The 20,320-nt window shown below is 47.6% G+C and overlaps 1 protein-coding gene across 2 annotated transcripts in view; it reads left to right on the top strand.

Moving 5' to 3' along the window:
- The window catches only part of GTF2E1 (general transcription factor IIE subunit 1), a 96,343-nt gene extending 89,782 nt beyond the window's left edge, over positions 1-6,561 (top strand). For both annotated transcript variants that reach the window (XM_045001077.1, XM_045001081.1), the window contains exon 5: positions 4,259-6,561. In XM_045001077.1, the coding sequence (XP_044857012.1) occupies positions 4,259-4,689 (431 nt within the window). In that variant the 3' untranslated portion in view covers positions 4,690-6,561. The remainder of the gene's footprint in view (positions 1-4,258) is intronic.
- The last annotated feature ends 13,759 nt before the right edge of the window (positions 6,562-20,320 follow it).

The following is a 20,320-nucleotide window of genomic DNA, read 5'->3' as shown; positions in this document are numbered from 1 at the left end:
CCCCCAGGAGTGGAACAAAACAGCAGGAGATTTTTTAAGGGAATGGAGGTGTGGATGGTGGGCTAACCCTGTTCAGGCAGATAGCTGATAAAACCAGAGCTTGAGGTGATTACGGTCAGGGAGTGTGTTTCTGCCTTATTAACTGATGGCTTTTAGGGTGTGCTCCCTTGTATTCTCTGGTACATTACTTTGTTTACCCTATACAAAGCGTATTAACTAAAACCATTCCCTGAATGTTGCTATCCACAGTCTGGCACCAGAGTGCCTTCTGCACCACACAGATTTCCATGGTTCTTGAATGACGTGTGACAGAAAAAGGATGGAAGGAAGAAACTTGGGCATTGACAGAAAACATTAGATGCTAAAGTCCAGCACAAAGAATTTTCACAAGGTCATGATTCATAGAACCCTTCTGGGCTGTAAATCATTCAGTAAACTTGGGCTACTGCTGGTTAACCTCCTAGAGTATAGCGCTTCTCACTGAAAGGGTCTATTGTGTTTTTTCACAAAGAAGATCTCTTGTCTCTAGAAGGATTTCTTGGGATACTAGAAACATTAAGCTGAGCATGAAACTGCGGACACAATCCCTTCCTTCCAAGAATTTGGCCTATTTACCAAGTCGTGGGAACACGAACAACAATCAGGGTCGCCACCTGTGAATCTGACTTCTATCTTTCATACCAGGCAAAAACGTGCCAGGAACATCTGGGACTCCTACTTAACAAAGCCCATCAACACCAACTCTGAAGAATGTACGTACTCTACCTGCACTCCTCAGTGGTGTTGGTTGCAAAAAAAATACCTTCATCCATTTGCAGCTGCCTAAAAGATTGTCATCCATCCGTCATCCCCCCGTTCCCCTCCTTGTCTCCCCAATCAGACTTGTGACCTTGTGGCTTTATTAATGTAATTCATTATACATTGGAATGAAACCACACATCCCGGAAAAGTTTCCTCTGGTACAGGATGCAGCAGCTCACCTTGAACACATTTCTCTAGTGCTCTGATCTTTGCCCTAGCTCCACACTGAATAGACTAGTTCAGGGATTCTCAAGCTTTGTTTCACTGCATCCCCCTTCTGACAACAAAAATTACTACATGACTCCAGGTAAAAGGCTAAAGGTCAAGGCTCCATCTCTTCAGGAAAGGAAGAGCAAGTGGCATTAATGTGTGAGAGTAGAATCCAGTCAGCTCAACTCAAGTGATCATTCACATGCAGAGTCTTTCGGTGCAGTAGAAAAAGTTTGTCATGGGGAATCTGTCCTAGTGTTTATCCCTTATTTTTACATAAGGCTCTTAAAATCCATTCTTCTACATTTTTTCAGTCTGCCTGCAGTGTTGGGTGGACTCACAGTGCTCTCACCAAACACAAGAATCTGATAAGAGCTTTACGCAGAAAAGCACAGAAAGACTTCTTTTTAATAGAATTCTGTTTTCGAATTCTTGAACTGTAGACACCCTGCGTACTCAAATACTAGCATATTCTTCCAGTGGTTGTACAGCAAATATTATTTAACAAAAATGCAGCCCTTTCCCAATACAGAAGACACTACTGCAATGCATGCGTGTGTCTGTCTGTCTTGTCCATCTTTCACCTGGGGCACTATAATCTCCTACAAGTGAAGTAAAGCTAGGGAACAAGTCCCAGACTGAAAGAGAGCCCAGGCTACAAATTGGAAATTGGCTTGAAAAATAGCAGCCCTTTCATACACTCTTTGCATGTTGTGTTGCACATGCAGTCAAGGAGTTTTAAGATTCCACCTCCCATGCAGGATTAATTTTATTGATAATACCAAGTTCCTGTAATAAACTTTCTCTTCCTGCACGGCAGGTGCAATTTTAAGGTTCCAAGACACTCCTCCTTGTTTCTGTGTTCATATTTTATCTAAATTAAAGTCCAGAAGCTAAACATTGATATTTATTATATAAAAAAAACTCTCAAAGGAAAACTGCCCCCGCTTTTCTCTACTTAGTGATCAAAAAGTTTCCGTAGAGCCAAGATGGGCATAGTTTATGGCCCCGTAGGGTGTACTGTGTTAAAAGAGATACTGCCAGAGTAGTATTGGGATCACAGTGCTCACCCACTAACAGACCAGTCCTGAGATACTGTTCTCCAAAAATGGAGTTTCTGCCCACCTGTTCCTCATTCCCCTAATGGGACCCCTCTTCTTGCTCATTGGTTTGTAACTGTGCCTTTGGAACTCAGGTACATTCCAGGGTCCTTTGTGCTGCCTGCCATGGCACCTCCCTTAACACACTACTGCTCTCTGTGCAAAGATGTGATTGGGGAAGTGGTTTGCCAAATATCTCTGGGTCTAGGTGCCAGCCCTGCCATAGCTATCTTCCGTGCACTGAGACTTCTTGTAATTGCTGTTCTTTGTCTGAATCCTTTCCAGGGCAGCTGGCTTTCTAAACAATGGCATAGTTAGCCATGCAGCATTGATATTTGGAAGCCCAGCTTCAGAGCCTGCAAATTACTTTCTAGTGAGCTTTCCTGTGGCCCCACAATCTGGACAAAAATGGTTATCCTTCATATTGAGGCAAAATGTTAAGTGTTTATGCAGTAAACCTGCACTGAGGGTCTAAACCAGAATGAGAAGAGGGAGGGCCCAGTTGCTGATGACAAATCACTTGCCTTCCTAGAAGAATGGCTCTCAACTTTCTTTGGGTGCATGTCCCAAAGTGGAGAGAGAAGTCAGAACATTCCTGGGACCATCCGTATTGAGAGTTAAATGTAAGCGGGGGGGGAGGGGACACTATAAGTTGAACCTCTCTAGTCCGGCACCCTTGGGACCTAACTGGTGCTGAACCAGAGAATTTGCCAAACCATGGGAGGTCAATGCAGAATGCCAGCAGGTCTCCATAGGCACGGGAAGTAGGGATGCGGGGGGTGCTGCAGCACCCCCACAGGCCCCACTGCCACCCGGGGTTCCGGCTGCCAGCCCCCCGCCCAGGGGCTCCAGTGCTGGCCTCTGTTCCCAGCCACTGACCCCAGGTCGTCGTCCTCCCTCCCGGAGCTTGAAGGCCACGAATCAGCTATTTATGGTGCTCCAGAAGCTCTGGGAGGGAGGAGAAGGAGTTGGTAAGCGCGGGGCCGCCAGTGCACAAGAGTGGCAGAGGGGGGAGCTTGATGCCCATGGATACTCCACACCCACTAATTTTTCCCCATGGGTGCTCCAGCCCCGGAGCACCCACAGAGCTGGTGCCTATGTCGAACCACAGATGTTGCTGGACCAGGGAGTGCCAGATTAGAGAGGTTCAACCTAAAATAAGGAAATGATGCACCACACTGAGTGCTGCTGGGGAAGGCAAAGCCAAGAGCCAGGTAATTATTGAACTTCCTTAAATAACCTGGATTTTTGTTTTGGGGTCCCAAAGGTTCCGGCTTGGTTGCCTTCCTCTTCTGATACCTCTCTTAGGCTCCTCTTCCAAATACCTTTATTTATATTATGGTGGCACCGGGGCCTAGTGTGCTAGGCACTGTACAAGCACAGAACAACATGGCAGTCCCTGCCCCAGGGAGCTTACAACCTAAATATAAGACAAGAGACAGCAGATGGCTACAGACAGAGGGGAGTACAAGTCATCAGCATAGTAGGTAGGGAGCGGCCTCTGCACACCAGCAGCCTAATTGTTGTCAGGTTTTTGTAGGCATCACAGCAAGGAGAGTTTTGAGAGAGGATCTGAAGGTGGATAATGAGATAGCTTTGTGGATGTCTATGGGGAGCCGCTGCTCCCAAGCATGTGGGGCAGCCTGGGAGATAGCACAAAGGGGCTTGTTTGAAAATGAATGAGCAGATGATGGAGGCTGGCATTATGGGTCGATCAGAGGTGAGTAAGAGGTGATAAGTAGGGTTGGAATTGACCTGTTCTTGATGCATTCTCTGATACAGAACAACTTGCCATTCTCTTGCAAGTGGGGTATCCCCCATTGTGCCCCATGGGTTGGGAACCACTGTGGCTATAGACCTTTCACATAGTCTGTCAGCAGTTAGCATGTGTTAAGCCTCGCCCTGCTCTGAGGTCTGCTGGGCAAGTAGAACTATGTCGACTTTAAGATGGGCAGGGAGGAAGCAGTGGAGAAGGGAAACAGCTTGCTCCAGGCCATACAGTCAGTGACAGAGCTGGGACTAGATCTAAGGAGTTCTGACCCCCAGTAGCAGGCTGCCCTAACTGGCACATCATGCCCCCTCCTTAATGGCCAGCATGATGTATTGGTATGATGACTTGCCTACCATTCCTTTATGCTTTCTTGCAGGTAGTCAAGATATGGATGCGTTTCAGGAACGCGGGGAGGGCCGCGCGACTCTGGACGATAACGAGGAGGTGATGCGTGCCCTGCTTATCCATGAGAAGAAAACCCCCTCTGTCTCTGCAGCTGGTGTGGGGGGGGCCGCTCCCTTAGCCAGCGGCAATGCCAGCGACTCTGAGAGCGATACCAGTGAATCAGAGGAGGAATCCCCACCCCGCCTGCCTGCTGCCACAGCTATGCTCTATGGGCTCGAGAATGAAGAGGATGAGGAGGAGTTTGAAGTGGTGGCAGAGGACCCCACTGTCATGGTGGCCGGACGTCCGTTCTCTTACAGTCAAGTGAGCCAGCGGCCTGAGCTGGTGGCCCAAATGACCCCAGAGGAGAAGGATCTTTATATAGCCATGGGGCAGCGTATGTTTGAGGATATGTTTGATTAACCCTTTCCCACCCCGACAGCTTTTAAAGATGAATTTTAACAGGAGACTCCCTAGTGAAACAAAAGACTGAACTGCATCTCTCCCTTCCCAGTAGTCTGCCATACAGGGGCTTTGGGGCTTAGAACTGCTCCCTGGCGAAAGGAACTGCTGATCTTGGGCATCCCACACAGTGGGGGCTAAAACTAGATGGGTGTGCCAAAAGGGGAGGGAGCAAAGGTGGGTGGTGGAGCATGTGGATATTTTTGAATCAGGAGAGAGAGCTTGCAGGGTGAAGCTCCACTTCAGGGGGGCCCTCACCTGCTGCTGCTTTAGCCCAACACCCTCCTTTAGCCGGAGGTTTATTCTTTGTATAGAAGGCCAGGGAACAGATTCTGACGCAGTCCAGCTCCCTCCTTGCGGAGGACTTGGCTGCTCTGTGGTCTGATCAGGCCTTGCTCCTCAGTGTTACAGAACAGGAGACTGCAAGTGACACTGAGGGTCTGTGCGTTGGGTGTTGAGACAGGCTGTAGATGCAGTTGCATGTGGACATGGTGCCTGAGCAGGGTTGGGCTGTAGTACCGGACGCAGTGAAGTTGTCACTAACCCATTGCAGGTGACTGCAGTGTGCAGGGGTTTTTATTTCTAAACAACCATGTGAGCAGATACCATACTTGCTCCCTATCGTTCTCAGTCTTCTTACAGGTCTCTAGCTAAACCTCTCAATAGGGTCTGTATGTAGCCCAAGCTTGCTCAGACTGAACTATGTTGCTTAGATTCAACCATGTATTTTGGCCAAGTCGTGTTTGAGATTCTTTTCCAACACGGTTAGGAGCCCTGGAGTGGACAGCTGATGGTGTTCGTTGTAACCGGGGATGTAGATAGGAGGCTGCTTTCTGATGGGGAGCAAAATGGGAGACGAGCTCTGGAAAGGAGAATACAGATCCCTGGGTGATGCTCATTTGAAAGACTGTCTGGTTTTCAATCTCCTGTTTTCAGTGATCAGGGACTTCAGTCCTCTGTGAAAAGACAGGCCTGTCCTTGCCTGTTCCCCTCTTCCACATGCCCCACCCTCCACTCCCATCTGTCAGAATTTTCAAATAGGAGACTTCAGGATAAGCATCTAACAAATAACTTGATTCTCAAAAGTGCTGAGCCTGCTCATAGTGCCTGTTGGTTTCAATGGAAGCTGTGGGTGCTCAGCACCTCAAGGACGGATGTAACTTGAAGCACCCAAATTTGAAAGTCTTTGCTCATTTTCAGTGTAATGAAACCCACTGAAGGAACTGAACTGGTAGAGTACTCTGAGCTACCCAGAGAATACTTTCAGTACAGTATACTGTTACTGCCTGTCCCCTCACCTTAACCCATCTAAGCCCCGATGTTACAGCCTGAGTTCACAATAGATTGGGCTGTCAGCCAGGCAGTACCAGGGAACCAGCATAGCTAGTTTTAATTTCACTAACACCAAAAGGTTTGTATAATTTGAAAAGGAATTATGCAGAGTTCTCAATACTGATATTTAGCATGGCACTGCACTATCTGTTCAAAGAAAACCATTTTTACCAGTGCCTATAGCAATATCGTATTTGTAATGTTACCTTTCAATTTAAAAGTGTTACTTTTTTTTAATCCTTGTGTTTTCTTATCCAGTGCTATGGTAAAACAAAGTGATAAAAGGATTTTGTGTTTAGAGGCAGTATCAAGTGCTGTTTGATTTACACGAATGGTACAGATTTGCCGAGCATTTAAACTGTAAAGGTATTTTATACTGACTAGCCCTGTGATGCCTCCTTTGTGGTTTTATTTTCAGCATCTTGATATTTTACCCTTTTTTAAAAATAGCGTGTTAAATTTGACATTTTTTAAATAAACAAATAAAATGATGCTTCTGTCCTAGGTTGTCTTTTCAATCTATTTATTGCTTGCTCAGCTGGGATTGTTTGATTCTTCTAGGGCTTCTGATATGTTTAATATGCTATTTGAAAGGCTTCCAGCTGCTTTCAAACCATAACCCCACCTTCAGTATCATCACTGGTTCTTCCTTGGATACATCTCAGAATCCTTTGCACCGTTTTCCATGGTGTTTTTTGTAGTTGGGAGCCGTGGTTGGTTCCTGTGTCAGAGGGATCTTATGGTTAGCACTCCCATTCTTTTTCCTTCTTAGCTGAGGAAGTGAATATTGTTGAAATGCTGGCTGTCCTAAAGTTGTCTTGCTGCCAATTTAAAATGGCTAATATGGCATGGAAATGTGTATGAGACACGATAAGTATGGCTGTCAAACCACAGAGACGCTAAATCATGCCCAATAGTGGTCAGCTGAGGAAAAGGAGCTTTACAGATTTCAGGAAGCTGAATACAAGGTGACACATTTTAAGGGAGTAGATACCAGGGACCATTGGCTAGAAACTGTGGAACCAATCCTGCAAACACTAGTAGTTTCTACTGTGCTTTAGTATTTGCAGGATCAGATCTTAGGTTTGTTAAAGCTTTAGCAAAGGAACAGTGTTACCCATTGTGACAGACCCAGACCAGTGGGGTATCAGGAGTCTGGTAGAGGGCAAATATACTGGTCACTGGATGAGAAGTTTTCTGTTTCCTGAGTGACCAGAGCAGGGGCTGCACTAGAGTAATCAGGAACCTGCTAGAACCAATTAAGGCAGACAGGCTGATTAGGACACCTGCAGCCAATCAAGGCAGGCTAATCAGGGCACCTGGGTTTAAAAAGGAGCTCACTCCAGTCAGGCGAGGAGGAGCCAGAGGAGAGGAAGTGCGTGTGAGGAGCTGGGAGGCAGAGGCACAAGGAGCTGAGAGTGAGAGGGTGTGCTGCTGGAGGACTAAGGAGTACAAGCATTATCAGACACCAGGAGGAAGGTCCTGTGGTGAGGATAAAGAAGGTATTTGGAGGAGGCCATGGGGAAGTAGCCCAGGGAGTTGTAGCTGTCATGCAGCTGTTACAGGAGCCACTATAGACAGCTGCAATCCACAGGGCCCGGGGCTGGAACCCGGAGTAGAGGGTGGGCCTGGGTTCCCCCCAAACCTCCCAACTCCTGATCAGACACAGGAGGAATTGACCCAGACTGTGGGGAAGATCACTGAGGTGAACAAATCTACCAATAAGCGCAGGACCCACCAAGGTAGAGGGGGAACTTCGTCACACCATTGTTACATCAAGCGTCTGGTGTATGAGAGATTATAAAGGAATAGGCTGTGTGTAACACATTTTACTGTGGCTTATAGTTATGTTAGAAAACTGGGCTTTATCCATGTATGATCTTTATATTACATCATTCAACAAGATTCCCAAACTTAATAATATACCTTCCATCAGGAATCCATCCAAATGTTTATAGGGCACTCCTGGCATTTCTGGTCCATCAGTGGCAATTTACTGAGATGCCACTCTGCTGGGAGACTGGAGGTAGGTATGTGAGCAGGTGTACTGTCCCCTAACAGCTGCTGACTCCCTGGATCTGCTGGCCAGTTTATCCCAGCCAGTTCAGGACTCTAGTGAAAGGACACCGATGCACAGTTATTGTCCTGTTGTGATAAATGTTCCTTTGAACAGGAGCAGTGAAGGCCAATGGCACTTTTAAAATGTACTCTGTAAAGAGGGACTGTGCGCACACACTATCCCAGAGAACTGTCACTGTGGCAATTGCTGAAAGGGAAGCACTGCCAAGTGCAAGATTGGAAATCACAAAGCAAATCAATGGTGAGGCCAGGAATTGAGCCCATGAGTTCTGATGGAGGCCCAATCTAACAACTGGACCACACTGCCTCTGCTAATTAAAATCCTGTGATCTAGCTACAAGACCAGCCTGCACAACAGTCTCTTGTAACTCCACTGCACTAGGTTTCTGCTCCTGACTTCAGCTTCATCTGCAGTTTGTCTGCTTAGTAAACACCAGGCCACAGGATTGCACCTCTACCTCCAGTGAGAAGAAAAAAAGAAGCCTATTTATGTAGTCCAGGGACTTTGGTACCTGAGCACCTGAAATCTGTCTCAGCCATGTGTCTCTGTTGTTTGTTGTACTATATATAACATCCCAAAGCCAGTAAGAAATGCAGGTGCCAGCTATCACTGACTGAGAGAGCGCTGCTCCCATCACAATGAAGTATGCAGCCTTCCTTGCTTAAAATGAATTTACCTCCTGAGACAGGCTAATTGCCAGGCTGGCTGGCTATCTGGAGGGGATGTACCATAGCTTGAGACTGGAGGAGGGTTTGATCTGATTGTTCACATCGATCCCAAGAAGCAGCTGCCTGGAAACAACGTGTCCTTCCAACTTTTCTTTTCCCTGTTGCTGCCTTCTTCAAACAGACTCAGATTAAGCAGACTGGCACTAGCAGAGCAGCAGGGGAGTTGGAGATCCCCTGGAGGAAGGGCAGAAAAATAGAATTACCCCTGCCCTCAAAGATCTAAGAGCCTTGACTTCATGATGCCCTGGCACTCCTGGCTGGCTGCTGAGAAGTTTGACAAGGCTTAGTGGGGGAAAAGCAGAAAGCTTAGCTCTCGTTTCTCTCCTGCTGAAGCCCTTTGGGGGGAGCAAGAAGTAACAGGGAACAGATGAAGCATAAACCAGCCTGCTTTCATCAATGAAATGGAAAGTTTACAGTTGGGAATGAGTGTGCATAGGGGTGCAGCTGAACTTGAGCAATGAGGCAAAGTGCTCAGCTATTCTATGATGAAAATGCTTCATAAAACAGGTTCCTGGGATGGGACCATATGAGGTAGGCTCTGGATGGCTACGTAGCAGCTCTCTGCTGGATTTCCAGTCTGCCGCAACCCAAATGAATGGAGTCAGGGGGTTGTGATGGGCTCAGTCCCTAAAGGGGAGCGAGTACATCACACTGCTCAGCAAAGAGCCTGTTCAGGACTGACGTTTTCAGACCCTATCAGGAGTCCTGGCCACAACGGTAGTGGCTGCGATTCACACATAGCAGGCTAGGGCGTATTAATCTGGGCATTAACAGCCAAGAGTCTCGAGGCATCTTAACCCACATTTGCTTTAACATATTCAATCATGTCTGGACACCTCACCCAAAGAAATAGACGAGCAGGAGCAACAGAACCATAGCACCCCACCCAGATCTGTAACCCAGCTGCAAACTCAACAGGATACCAGCGTGAAGGGGACCTCAGGCAAACAGTAAGGGGAGGAGTGTTCTAGCTCCCAGGTTGTGTAGTGACTAAAACTTAATTCCATCAAGTTACCGTCTTTGTCTAAGCAGGTTTCTCACCTGCAGTCAGTTTCCAGCTACTCTTGCCGCCTCCCCTCAGTATTGTACCTAAGGAGGAACAGCAGTTCTGCTCTGCGGAGCTCAGTTCTGGAACAGGACAATGTTAGGCCATTAAAAAGTCCAGCTGGGTCACCAATGGAGTGGTCCACCGAGTACATAATACATTCCCTCAGAGCCTTCTGGAAACTGACAGGTTCCATTCGCCTTCAGAGGATCATCAAAACAAGGCCATTGCCCTATGGAATAGGAGTCCATGACCACAGTGTAATGGCCACTGTGACACTAAGCGCACCCCAATGCCAGATGGCAAAAGGCCCCCTTGCATGTATCAGTACAATTCAGTTGACTTGACTAGCTCAATACACCTCACACACTTGTCATGATATTTATTTAAACGGTGTTTTGTAATACCATTTGAAAATTAGCAACATGCTAACCATTAATATCACTGTGAAATGTAAGTAACGATGCTGTTTGTGAATTTATAGCTATTCTGATATTATGTTTTGGGAGTCTGTAAACAGACCCAGGAAGCAAAAACAGGTGTTTTTTTTCCAGAGGAAGGAGAATGGTCAACACCTCTTGAGCTCAACTGAAAAATCAAACCAGGTGTGGCCAAGAACAGTGGACTATTCATTTGCATCAGGGATCGCAGGAAGTCCATTTCCATTGCAAAATCACAGGAAACTGAAAAATTAACATGGCAGTGGCTCCCAGTTGAATACAGAAAGCTGAGCCCCCAGGAGGGTTTCCTGACTTTGAGAAAAAAAAGCTATCTGTTGAGGATATAAGGAAAAGCTGAAAGACTTTTGGGATACCCATCACCTGTGGGACATAAAGGAGCAGTATTCTTGGAGGTCATGAAAAGTGGCTCAGCTTGGCCCAGGAGGAGCTGGAAACTGACTACAGGTGAGAAACCTGCTTAGACAAAGACGGTTACTTGACAGAATAAAGTTTTAGTCACTACAAGCCCTGTTTGGTTTGGTTTTACTTGTAACCGTCCTGTCTGTCCTATTATTTGTTATCATTTAAACCGCTGTTCTTTGTTAATAAACTTAGATGGTTTTGTAATAAACCAAGAATTAGTGAAAAGAACAGGAGTACTTGTGGCACCTTAGAGACTAACAAATTTATTTCAGCATGAGCTTTCGTGAGCTACAGCTCACTTCTTCGGATGCATAGAATGGACTGTGTATTAAACTGAAGGGTAGAATCAGCCAAACTATCAGGCTGGTGTCTCCCCTGCCTCTTTGGAGGTAGTGAATTTAAACTTCTGTTAGGGGCCAATGAGAGGGACAGGACGCTGCAGGGGAGACGGTTTTGCAGAGGCTCAGGACTGGAAGGACTGTTGGTGTCACCCTGCAAGCTGTAGCCAGGGTGAGGCCACTGTGCTGTGAGCAAGCTGCCGGTGCCAGGGCACTGAGCCAAAGCTGCGCAGCGCAGAAGTACCCAGGATTGCAGAGTTGATGGTAACACAACCCCTTACAGGTGTCGGTGAACCCCCTAGAATCACAGGCACCTCACCAAACTCCTGCCCTATCCCTGACATTGGTTCACAACCAGCATCTGTCCAGTTCATGTATCAATCAGTGGCTCCAAACATTTCCATCTTCAACATCATTGTAGAACAATAGTTTTTGCTATTTGTTGTCGTGTTTCTCCCCCCCCCAAACACACACACACACACTCCCCATTACTTGGGGATATCTGGGCTTTTTCCTGTTTGGGCTCCTTAGTGAGAACTGCCAGAAGGTGGCTCTCTTATTTAGAGAGCACCTAATTAACAAAATAAAATCAAATTTTGGGAGCTCCTTTTGTACCATAAAAATGTAGTAAGGACAGTAATTAACATGGTTCTGCAGATCCACATGCTGTCCTATCTGCAGCAGACAGTGAGTCTCTGCATAAGATGCTTTTAGAAACACCCATTATATTTAGAATATATTTCTGACCTAAATATAATTTCCATCACTTAGAATAGTCTGAGCCTAATGAATCAGCCAGAATGACAAAGTGGGGGCTGATCCAGCTGCATGTGGACTGATTCAGCTCCACTGTAATGTGTTATAGACACTGCACTTTAACTTAGCTACACACTGTGATTGGAATACAGGGGAGAGCAAGAGCTGGACAAATCAGTAGGAAGAAACTTTGCCCTGATCTGTTGCAGAAACCGAGTGGATTGAGCCTTCTAATTAAGGCTGATCAAATGTTGTTCCGTGTGGGGGTGGGGGTGGGGGGAAGAGATGGATAACTGGCTAATTTAAAAAACAGGAGTACTTGTGGCACCCTAGAGACTAACAAATATATTTCAGCATAAACTTTCGTGGGCTACAGCTCACTTCTTCGGATGCATCTGTAGCCCACGAAAGCTTATGCTGAAATAAATTTGTTAGTCTCTAAGGGCTTGGCTACACTTACAAGTTGCAGCGCTGGGAGTTACAGCGCTGGTCATGCAGCTGTGTAGGGCCAGCGCTGGAGTGTGGCCACACTGACAGCTACCAGCGCTGCAGTGTGGCCACACTTGCAGCACTTTCCAGCGCTGTATTGAGAGGTGCATTGTGGGCAGCTATCCCACAGAGCACCTCGTCCCATTTTGGCGCTGAGTATTGTGGGAAGGGGAAGGAAGTGTGCGGGTCATTCCGCTTCCTGTTTGCCAGCGCCCCGTGGTGCATCGCTTCACATCCCAGCATTCACTCTTTCCGGCAGCGTTTGGCACCATTGTGAGTGTCTTTCTGTTTTACTCTCTGTGTGAATCGCGATTTCTGTGGCAAATGGAGCCCGAGCTGCTGAGGACTGTGCTGATGAGTGTCGCCAGCACAACACGTTTGGCAGTCGAGCTATTCCTTCAGCTCCAAAGTGACAGTGAGGAGTCTGACGATGATATCGATATCGATTCTCCTGCCGCGTGTGACACCAAAGTGCTTGTGGCATTCACAGAAATGCTCAGCACCGTTGAACGCCGCTTTTGGGCTCGGGAAACAAGCACTGAGTGGTGGGATCACATCGTCATGGAAGTCTGGGATGACGAGCAGTGGCTGCAGAACTTTCGTATGAGAAAAGCCACTTTCATGAGACTGTGTGCTGAGCTCGCCCCCACTCTGCGGCGCAAGGACACAAGATTGAGAGCTGCCCTGACGGTGGAAAAGCGGGTGGCTATTGCAATCTGGAAGCTGGCAACTCCAGACAGCTACCGGTCGGTCGGGAACCAGTTTGGTGTGGGAAAGTTGACCGTGGGAATCGTTTTGATGCAAGTTTGCAAGGCAATTAATCGCATCCTGCTAAGAAAGACCGTGACTCTGGGGAGCGTGCAGGACATTGTGGATGGCTTTGCACAAATGGGTTTCCCTAACTGTGGAGGGGCGATAGATGGGACGCATATTCCTATTCTGCCCCCCCCCCCCCATCTGGCATCAGAGTACGTTAATCGTAAGGGGTATTTCTCTATGGTTCTCCAGGCGCTTGTGGATCACCGCGGGCGTTTCATTGACATTTACACAGGCTGGCCTGGAAAGGTGCATGATGCACGCATCTTTCGGAACAGTGGCCTGTTCAGGAAGATGCAGGCAGGGACTTTTTTCCCAGACAGGAAGATCACAGTAGGGGATGTCGAAATGCCCACTGTGATCCTTGGAGACCCCGCGTACCCGTTACTGCCTTGGCTCATGAAACCCTATACAGGGAAGCTTGACAGGAGCAAGGACCGGTTCAACTACAGGCTGAGCCGGTGCAGAATGACTGTGGAGTGTGCTTTTGGGCGTTTAAAAGCCCGCTGGAGATGTCTGTATGGGAAGCTAGACTTGGGGGAAAGCAGCATCCCCGCGGTTATATGCGCTTGCTGTACCCTCCATAATATTTGTGAAGGGAAGGGTGAAACATTCAGTCAGGCATGGACCACCGAGGTTCAAGTCCTGGAGGCTGAATATGCACAGCCAGAGAGCAGGGCTAATAGAGAGGCCCAGCACAGGGCTACAAGGATTAGGGATGCCTTGAGGGAAGAATTTGAGGCTGAAAGCCAACAGTAATGTTTGCTGCCTTGCATGGGAGTGAATTGCACTGCTTACACTGTTATTCTATTATCCCTAATAATAATATGATTTGCAGTGCCTCTTTCTTTACTGGGCTAAGTTATCTTTAACTATCTGCTATAATAAAGACTGTTTTCAAAGCCAAGAATTGTTTTATTGAAAAGAAAAAAACTTCCTTGACAGACAGACAGACACACAACATTTCATGAACACAAGAGGGCAGGGGTGTGGGTTGGTGAACTGTACAGTCACAAGTTTGCATATGTCCTGTCTGGAGTGCTGTTTAATGAATCCTGCACTTCAGGGTGCATATACTGCATGGTGATGGGGGTTGAGTGCAGAGGGTAAGGGTGGTGGTAGGTATCAGGGCTGGTTGGTGAACGTACAGGTGTTGGAGGCAGCTGGTGGTGGTAAGAACCTGAATGCTGGGGAAAGGCGGTTTGAGCTGACATTGGGGCACAAGGCAAAAAGCTTTGGGACGGGGGGGGGGGGGAGTAGCACGGTAGTGCTCTGCTTGCATGGCAATGAGTGACTCTATAGAGTCGGCTTGGCGCGACAGGATGCTTAGCAGCCGCTCCGTGCTTTTCCTCTTGGCCACTGCATTTCTCTTGCGGATCCTGCTCTCCTTCTCTCTCCACTCCTTCAACTCTTTACTCTCTCGAGCAGAGTGATGAAGAACAGTTTTCAGCATGTCCTCTTTGCTCTTTCGGGGATTTTTTCTCAAATTTTGAAGCCTCTGTGATGTTGAACATCTGGGCAGTCCAGTAGTCAAGGTCACTGTAGAAACACAGAAATGACAACATTTAACACGGGCAGCATTGTATTCACTATCTCCAGACATGAATTGTTACACTGAGGGAGTTCTCACTTTCGCATTCTTTTCCCAAAAGCATAACAACAGAAGCCACGAAATGGTGAGTGAGGGGTGCTTATAGAGGGAGAAGTGGGGCTTGAGTGATAGAGGGGAGCTGGTTGCTTCGGGTAATCTGGAGTGCTAGAGGGGTTGAGTGAAGATGCAGCTGCAGGGGTGATCTTATCTCCCTATCTCTTCACTAAAGAGTCTCCCAACATTTTTCACAGAAGTTAATCCTGGAAGATGTCTCCTTGCTGCGAGTCACTAGGGAACAGCGGGAGGCTCTTTTAGAGCAATGTGGATTCCGCCCGGGACGGCTTGCCTGTGTTCAGAAATGGTCCCCCCACCACTGGCAGCACAGTGGCGCGGACGCGTCACCGTCACTGGGACAAGGGACACAGTGGCTCTGCCTATAAACCTGCGCAGGCATATTGCCCACGCTCTGGATGAAACTTTTGCTGAGATAACTGAAGCAGATTACCGCGACGTGATAGACCACATCAACGGGCTATTCCACATCTAGAGGCTGGCATGCATGCAGCCATAACCCCCCTTCCTCTCCAGAAACATTTCCACCCAGAAAATAAAAGCCGCTTACCGTTAACCCGCTCCTCTGCTTGTCCTTCTGCAACTGCTGGCTGCTGCGATTGGGTACTTTCCTCCTGGCTTGAGAAGAGCTCCTGGCTGCATGCCCACTCTGGGGTGTCTTCCCCCATCCCAGTAGCTTCACTCGCGGTTTCCTCCCCCCCCCCGCCTCCGCCTCCGCCTCCTCCTCCTGTCCCCCAGCCTGCTCAGAAGTGTCCATCGTTATCCTGGGATTGGCAGTGGGGTCACCCCCAAGTATCTCGTCCATCTCCCTGTAAAAACGGCAGGTCGTGGGGGCAGCTCCGGATCGGCGATTCCCCTCGCGGGCTTTGTAATAGGCACTCCGCAGCTCTTTAACTTTCACCCTGCATTGTAGTGCGTCCCGATCATGGCCCCTATCCAGCATGGCCCTTGATATCTGCTCAAAGATATCGTAATTCCTACGGCCGGAGCGCAGCTGTGCCTGCACAGATTCCTCCCCCCAAACACTGATGAGGTCCATCAGCTCGCCATTGCTCCATGCTGGGGCTCGTTTGCCACGTGGAGGCATGGTCACCTGGAAAGATTAACTGATTGCACTCCACACACACCTGGCTGCAGCAAACAGGAAGGAGATTTTTAAAATTCCCGGGGCATTTAAAGGGCGGGTCACCTGAGGCAAGAGCAGTAGAGTGCAAACTGATGAGCAGAGTGGCTGAACAGGAATTCTGGGATAACTCCTTATTCCCTGGAGGACACTTAAAGCGCTGGTGAGTGTCCACACCTGCTGAGCAGCGCTGGATCACCAGCGCTGCACTCCTTATACCCCTGCCGGGATGGGTTTTCAGCCAGCGCTGCAGCCAGGGAGTTGCAGCGCTGGTTGTGCCCTGCAAGTGTGGACGGGGTGTAATTGCAGCGCTGGAAAGCCTCCACCAGCGCTGCAACTTGTAAGTGTAGCCAAGCCCTAAGGTGCCACAAGTACTCCTGTTCTTTTTGCGGATACAGACTAACACGGCTGCTACTCTGAAACCTGGCTAATTTAAATTACTAAACCAATGTGTGTTATCATATGGACCCCAATGCATGAGGAAAAAAGCCACATCTTACAAACAGAAAAGAGAGCAGGGTTACCGTACGGCTAGGTTTTCCCGGACATGACCACTAACACTTGTAAAGAACTTTGGCAATGAAGTCAACCACTTGAGCTCATTTACTCTCTCTTTCCTGCACAACAAAAAGGGCTGATGGGATTTTCATGGAGCTTATTTTTTATTCTTCTCATCCCTTCGAAATATTTGGAGTTGCTGAATTTCTCATGATCCATTTCCTTGCAGCTAACAAGATTTATTTTTCAAGTGCAAATGAGACTGTGAAATCATTTTAGGGAGACAGGGCTGTTCTTGCTCCCCTGTCACCATAATTACAATTACTTTGCCATAACAATGCTTCCTTACAGGAAGATGTGCATGCTTTGAACATCCATCACTGCCGCTAGTGATTTCTTAGGAGAAGATTGGAGAGGGCTGGGATAAGAGGGAATGTGTCTACTTTAAAACTGACTCTTGTTGAGAGACATTTCATTGTTGCACACCCTCCTAGGCCATGTGTTTTTTGGGGGAAAAAATCTTAAAATGTGCATTAAACAGAAATGAGGTGCTATAAGGATGAGACATATAGGATGCACTATGGCTGAATGAACCCATAATCCAGCTATCCTAATATGCAGTCCTGTTTCAGATAGATTCCTTTACCAGATACTTCCAAGGAATGGGGAAATTTTCACAATGCACGTAACAGTCTAATGTTATATAACGGGTAAGGTCCCAGTTAGTGACAGCAATAAAGTCACTGCAGGTCTGTTTTAATGGTTTAATCCTTTTTCATCTAGCTAAACTATTGGTTCAATAATATCCCGCAGCAGCAAGTTGCAAAAGTTAGTTCAATGTTGCATTAAAAAGTATTTCCTTTGATCTGTTTTAATTTTTTGTTTGCGTACCCTCCTGTGTTTGCATAATGAAAACAAATGAGGGCAGTTGATTAATCGCAGTTAACTCATGCGATTAACTCAAAAATTAATCACAGGTTTAATTGCACTGTTAAACAATAGAATACCAATTGAAATTTATTAAATATTTTGGATGTTTTTCTACATTTTCAAATATATTGTAGGCTGTGTTGTAATTGAAATCAAAGTGTACGTTATTTTTATTACAAATATTTGCACTATAAAAATAAAAGAAATAGTATTTTCAGTTGACCTCATACAAGTATTGTAGAGCAATCTTTGTCATGAAAGTGCAACTTACAAATTTAGATATTTTTTGTTGCATAACTGCCTCAAAAACAAAACAATGTAGAACTTTAGAGCCTACAAGTCCACTCAGTCCTACTTCTTGTTTAGCCAATCTCTAAGACAAATAAGTTTGTATATATTTAGTTGGGGATTGGTCCTGCTTTGAGCAGGGGGTTGGACTAGATGACTTCCTGAGGTACCTTCCAACCCTGATATTCTATGATTTATGAGAGATACTGCTGCCTGCTTCATAAGAACATAAGAATGGCCATACTGGGTCAGACCAAAGGTCTATCCAGCCCAGTATCCTGTCTACCGACAGTGGCCAATTCCAGGTGCCCTGGAGGGAATGAACAGAACAGGTAATCATCAAGTGATCTCTCTCCTGCCATCTATCTCCACCCTCTGACAAACAGAGGCTAGGGACACAATTCCTTATCCATCCTGGCTAATAGCCATTAATGGACTTAACCCCATGAATTTATCCAGTTCTCTTTTAAACCCTGTTATAGTCCTAGCCTTTATAATCTCCTCAATCAAGGAGTTCCACAGGTTGGCTGTGTGAAGAAGAACTTCCTTTTATTTGTTTTAAACCTTTTAATTTTTATTTACAATGTCACCTGAAAGTGAGAACAGGCATCTGCATGGCACTTTTGTAGCTGGCATTGCAAGGTATTTACATGCCAAATATGCTAAACATGTATATGTCCCTTCATGCTTTGGCCACCATTCCAGAGCACATGCTTCCATTCTGATAACACTCATTTTAAAAAAGTGCATTAATTAAATTTGTGACTGAACTCCTTGGGGGAGAATTGTATGTCTCCTGCTCTGTTTTACACGCATTCTGCGTATATTTAATGTAATAGCAGTCTTGGATGATGACCTAGCACATGTTGTTCATTTTAACACTTTCACTGCAGATTTGACAACACACAAAGAAAGTACCAGTGTGAGATTTCTAAAGATAGCTACAGCACTCGACCCAAAGTTTAAGAATATGAAGTGTCGTCCAAAATCTGAGAGGGACGAGGTGTGGAGCACGTTTTCAGAAGTCTTAAAAGAGCAACACTCTGATGCAGAAACTACAGAACCCGAACCACCAAAAAAGAAAATCAACCTTCTGCTGGTGGCATCTGACTCAGATAATAAAAGTGAACATGCGTCGGTCTGTACTGCTTTGGATCGCTAACAAGCAGAACCCATCATTAGTATGGAAGTATGTCCTCTGGAATGGTGGTTGAAGCATCAAGGGACTTATGAATCTTTAGCGCATCTGGCACGTAAATATCTTGCAATGCCGGCTACAGCAGTGCCATGAGAACACCTCACTGTCAGGTGACCTTGTAAACAAGAAGCAGGCAGCATTATTTCCTACAAATTGTAACCAAACTTGTTTGTCTGAGCGATTGGCTGAACAAGAAGTAGGATTGAGTGGACTTGCAGGTGCTAAAGTTTTACACTGTTTTATTTTTAATGCAGTTTTTTTTACATAATTCAACATTTGTAAGCTCAGCTTCTTCTTCGAGTGATTGCTCCAATGCATTCCATGTAGGTGTGCGCGCCGCGCGTGCACGGCTTCTCCGGAACATTTTTACCCTAGCAACTCCGGCGGGCCGGCTGGGCGCCCCCTGGAGTGGCGCCGGTATGGCGCTGGATATATACCCCAGCCGGCCCATCCGCTCCTCAGTTCCTTCTTCCCGCCCGTGACGGCCAGTAGGAACAGTGGAGTGCTCCCTTACCTCCACAGCCCTAGCGTTCTCCATAGTTATAGTGTACATAGTTGTTAGTAGTTAGTTAAGTTAATTGTTCTAGTTGTGTATATATAGTTGTATAGTGTAGTTTCGTAGGGAATTAGAGGGGTTAGCCCTCTTCTTCCGCTCCCAGTGCGGGCTTATGCCCGGGGCACCGGGATTCAAGCCCTGCGCGGCTTGCCAGTGGCCCATGCCGGTGAGTGACCCGCACGACTCCTGCCTCCGCTGCCTCGGGGAGTCGCACAGGACTGACAAGTGCCCGATCTGCGTGGCCTTCAAACCCCGAACGAGGAAGGAGCGGGACTCTCGCCTGAAGCAGCTGCTGATGGAGGCTTCGCTCCAGCCTCCGGCGCCAACTCCACCAGCGCCGAAGCCTTCCTTGGCGAGCAGCGCACCGGCAGCACCGAGCCGCTCCGGTGCCGCGGAGGGTCCTCGGCACCCGGCACCGATGTCCCGGCACCGCTCCCTCTCCCCAGGAAGGAAGCATAAGGCGCCGAAGACGGCCTCTGCAAAGCAGTCACAGAAGCCGTTAGCCCAGCCGCCGCCGACAAAAACGGTTCAGGCTGAGGCAGTGCACAGGCAGTGCACCGTGCCGTCGACTCCGGCGCCGCAAGGGCTGTCGACTCCGGCACCCCCCAGCTCCCCAGTACCCACCGAGGAGGAGCTGCGGATCCCGTCCACGCCTGAGGCGTTTGCGACGGCGAGGGAGCTGATTGAGCTCACGAAAGCTCAGAGCCTTCGGCCCCCGGCACCGCCGGTGAGGGCGCCTAAGTCAATAGGCAAACCGCTGATGATGCGGCCTCCTTCCCCGGCTGAGCGAGACGGTCGGCGCTCCAGGCTTCGGTCTCGATCCCGGTCCCACTCTCGGAGGCGGTCGCCGCCGCACCGGTCCCGGTCCGGAAGGCGGTCTACATCACGA

This window comes from Mauremys mutica, chromosome 1 (genome assembly GCF_020497125.1).
Source record: "Mauremys mutica isolate MM-2020 ecotype Southern chromosome 1, ASM2049712v1, whole genome shotgun sequence".
In the NCBI taxonomy this organism is placed as follows: domain Eukaryota; kingdom Metazoa; phylum Chordata; order Testudines; family Geoemydidae; genus Mauremys; species Mauremys mutica.
The sequence above is the reverse complement of the archived record's forward strand: the minus strand, read 5'-3'. Positions and strand labels throughout refer to the sequence as shown.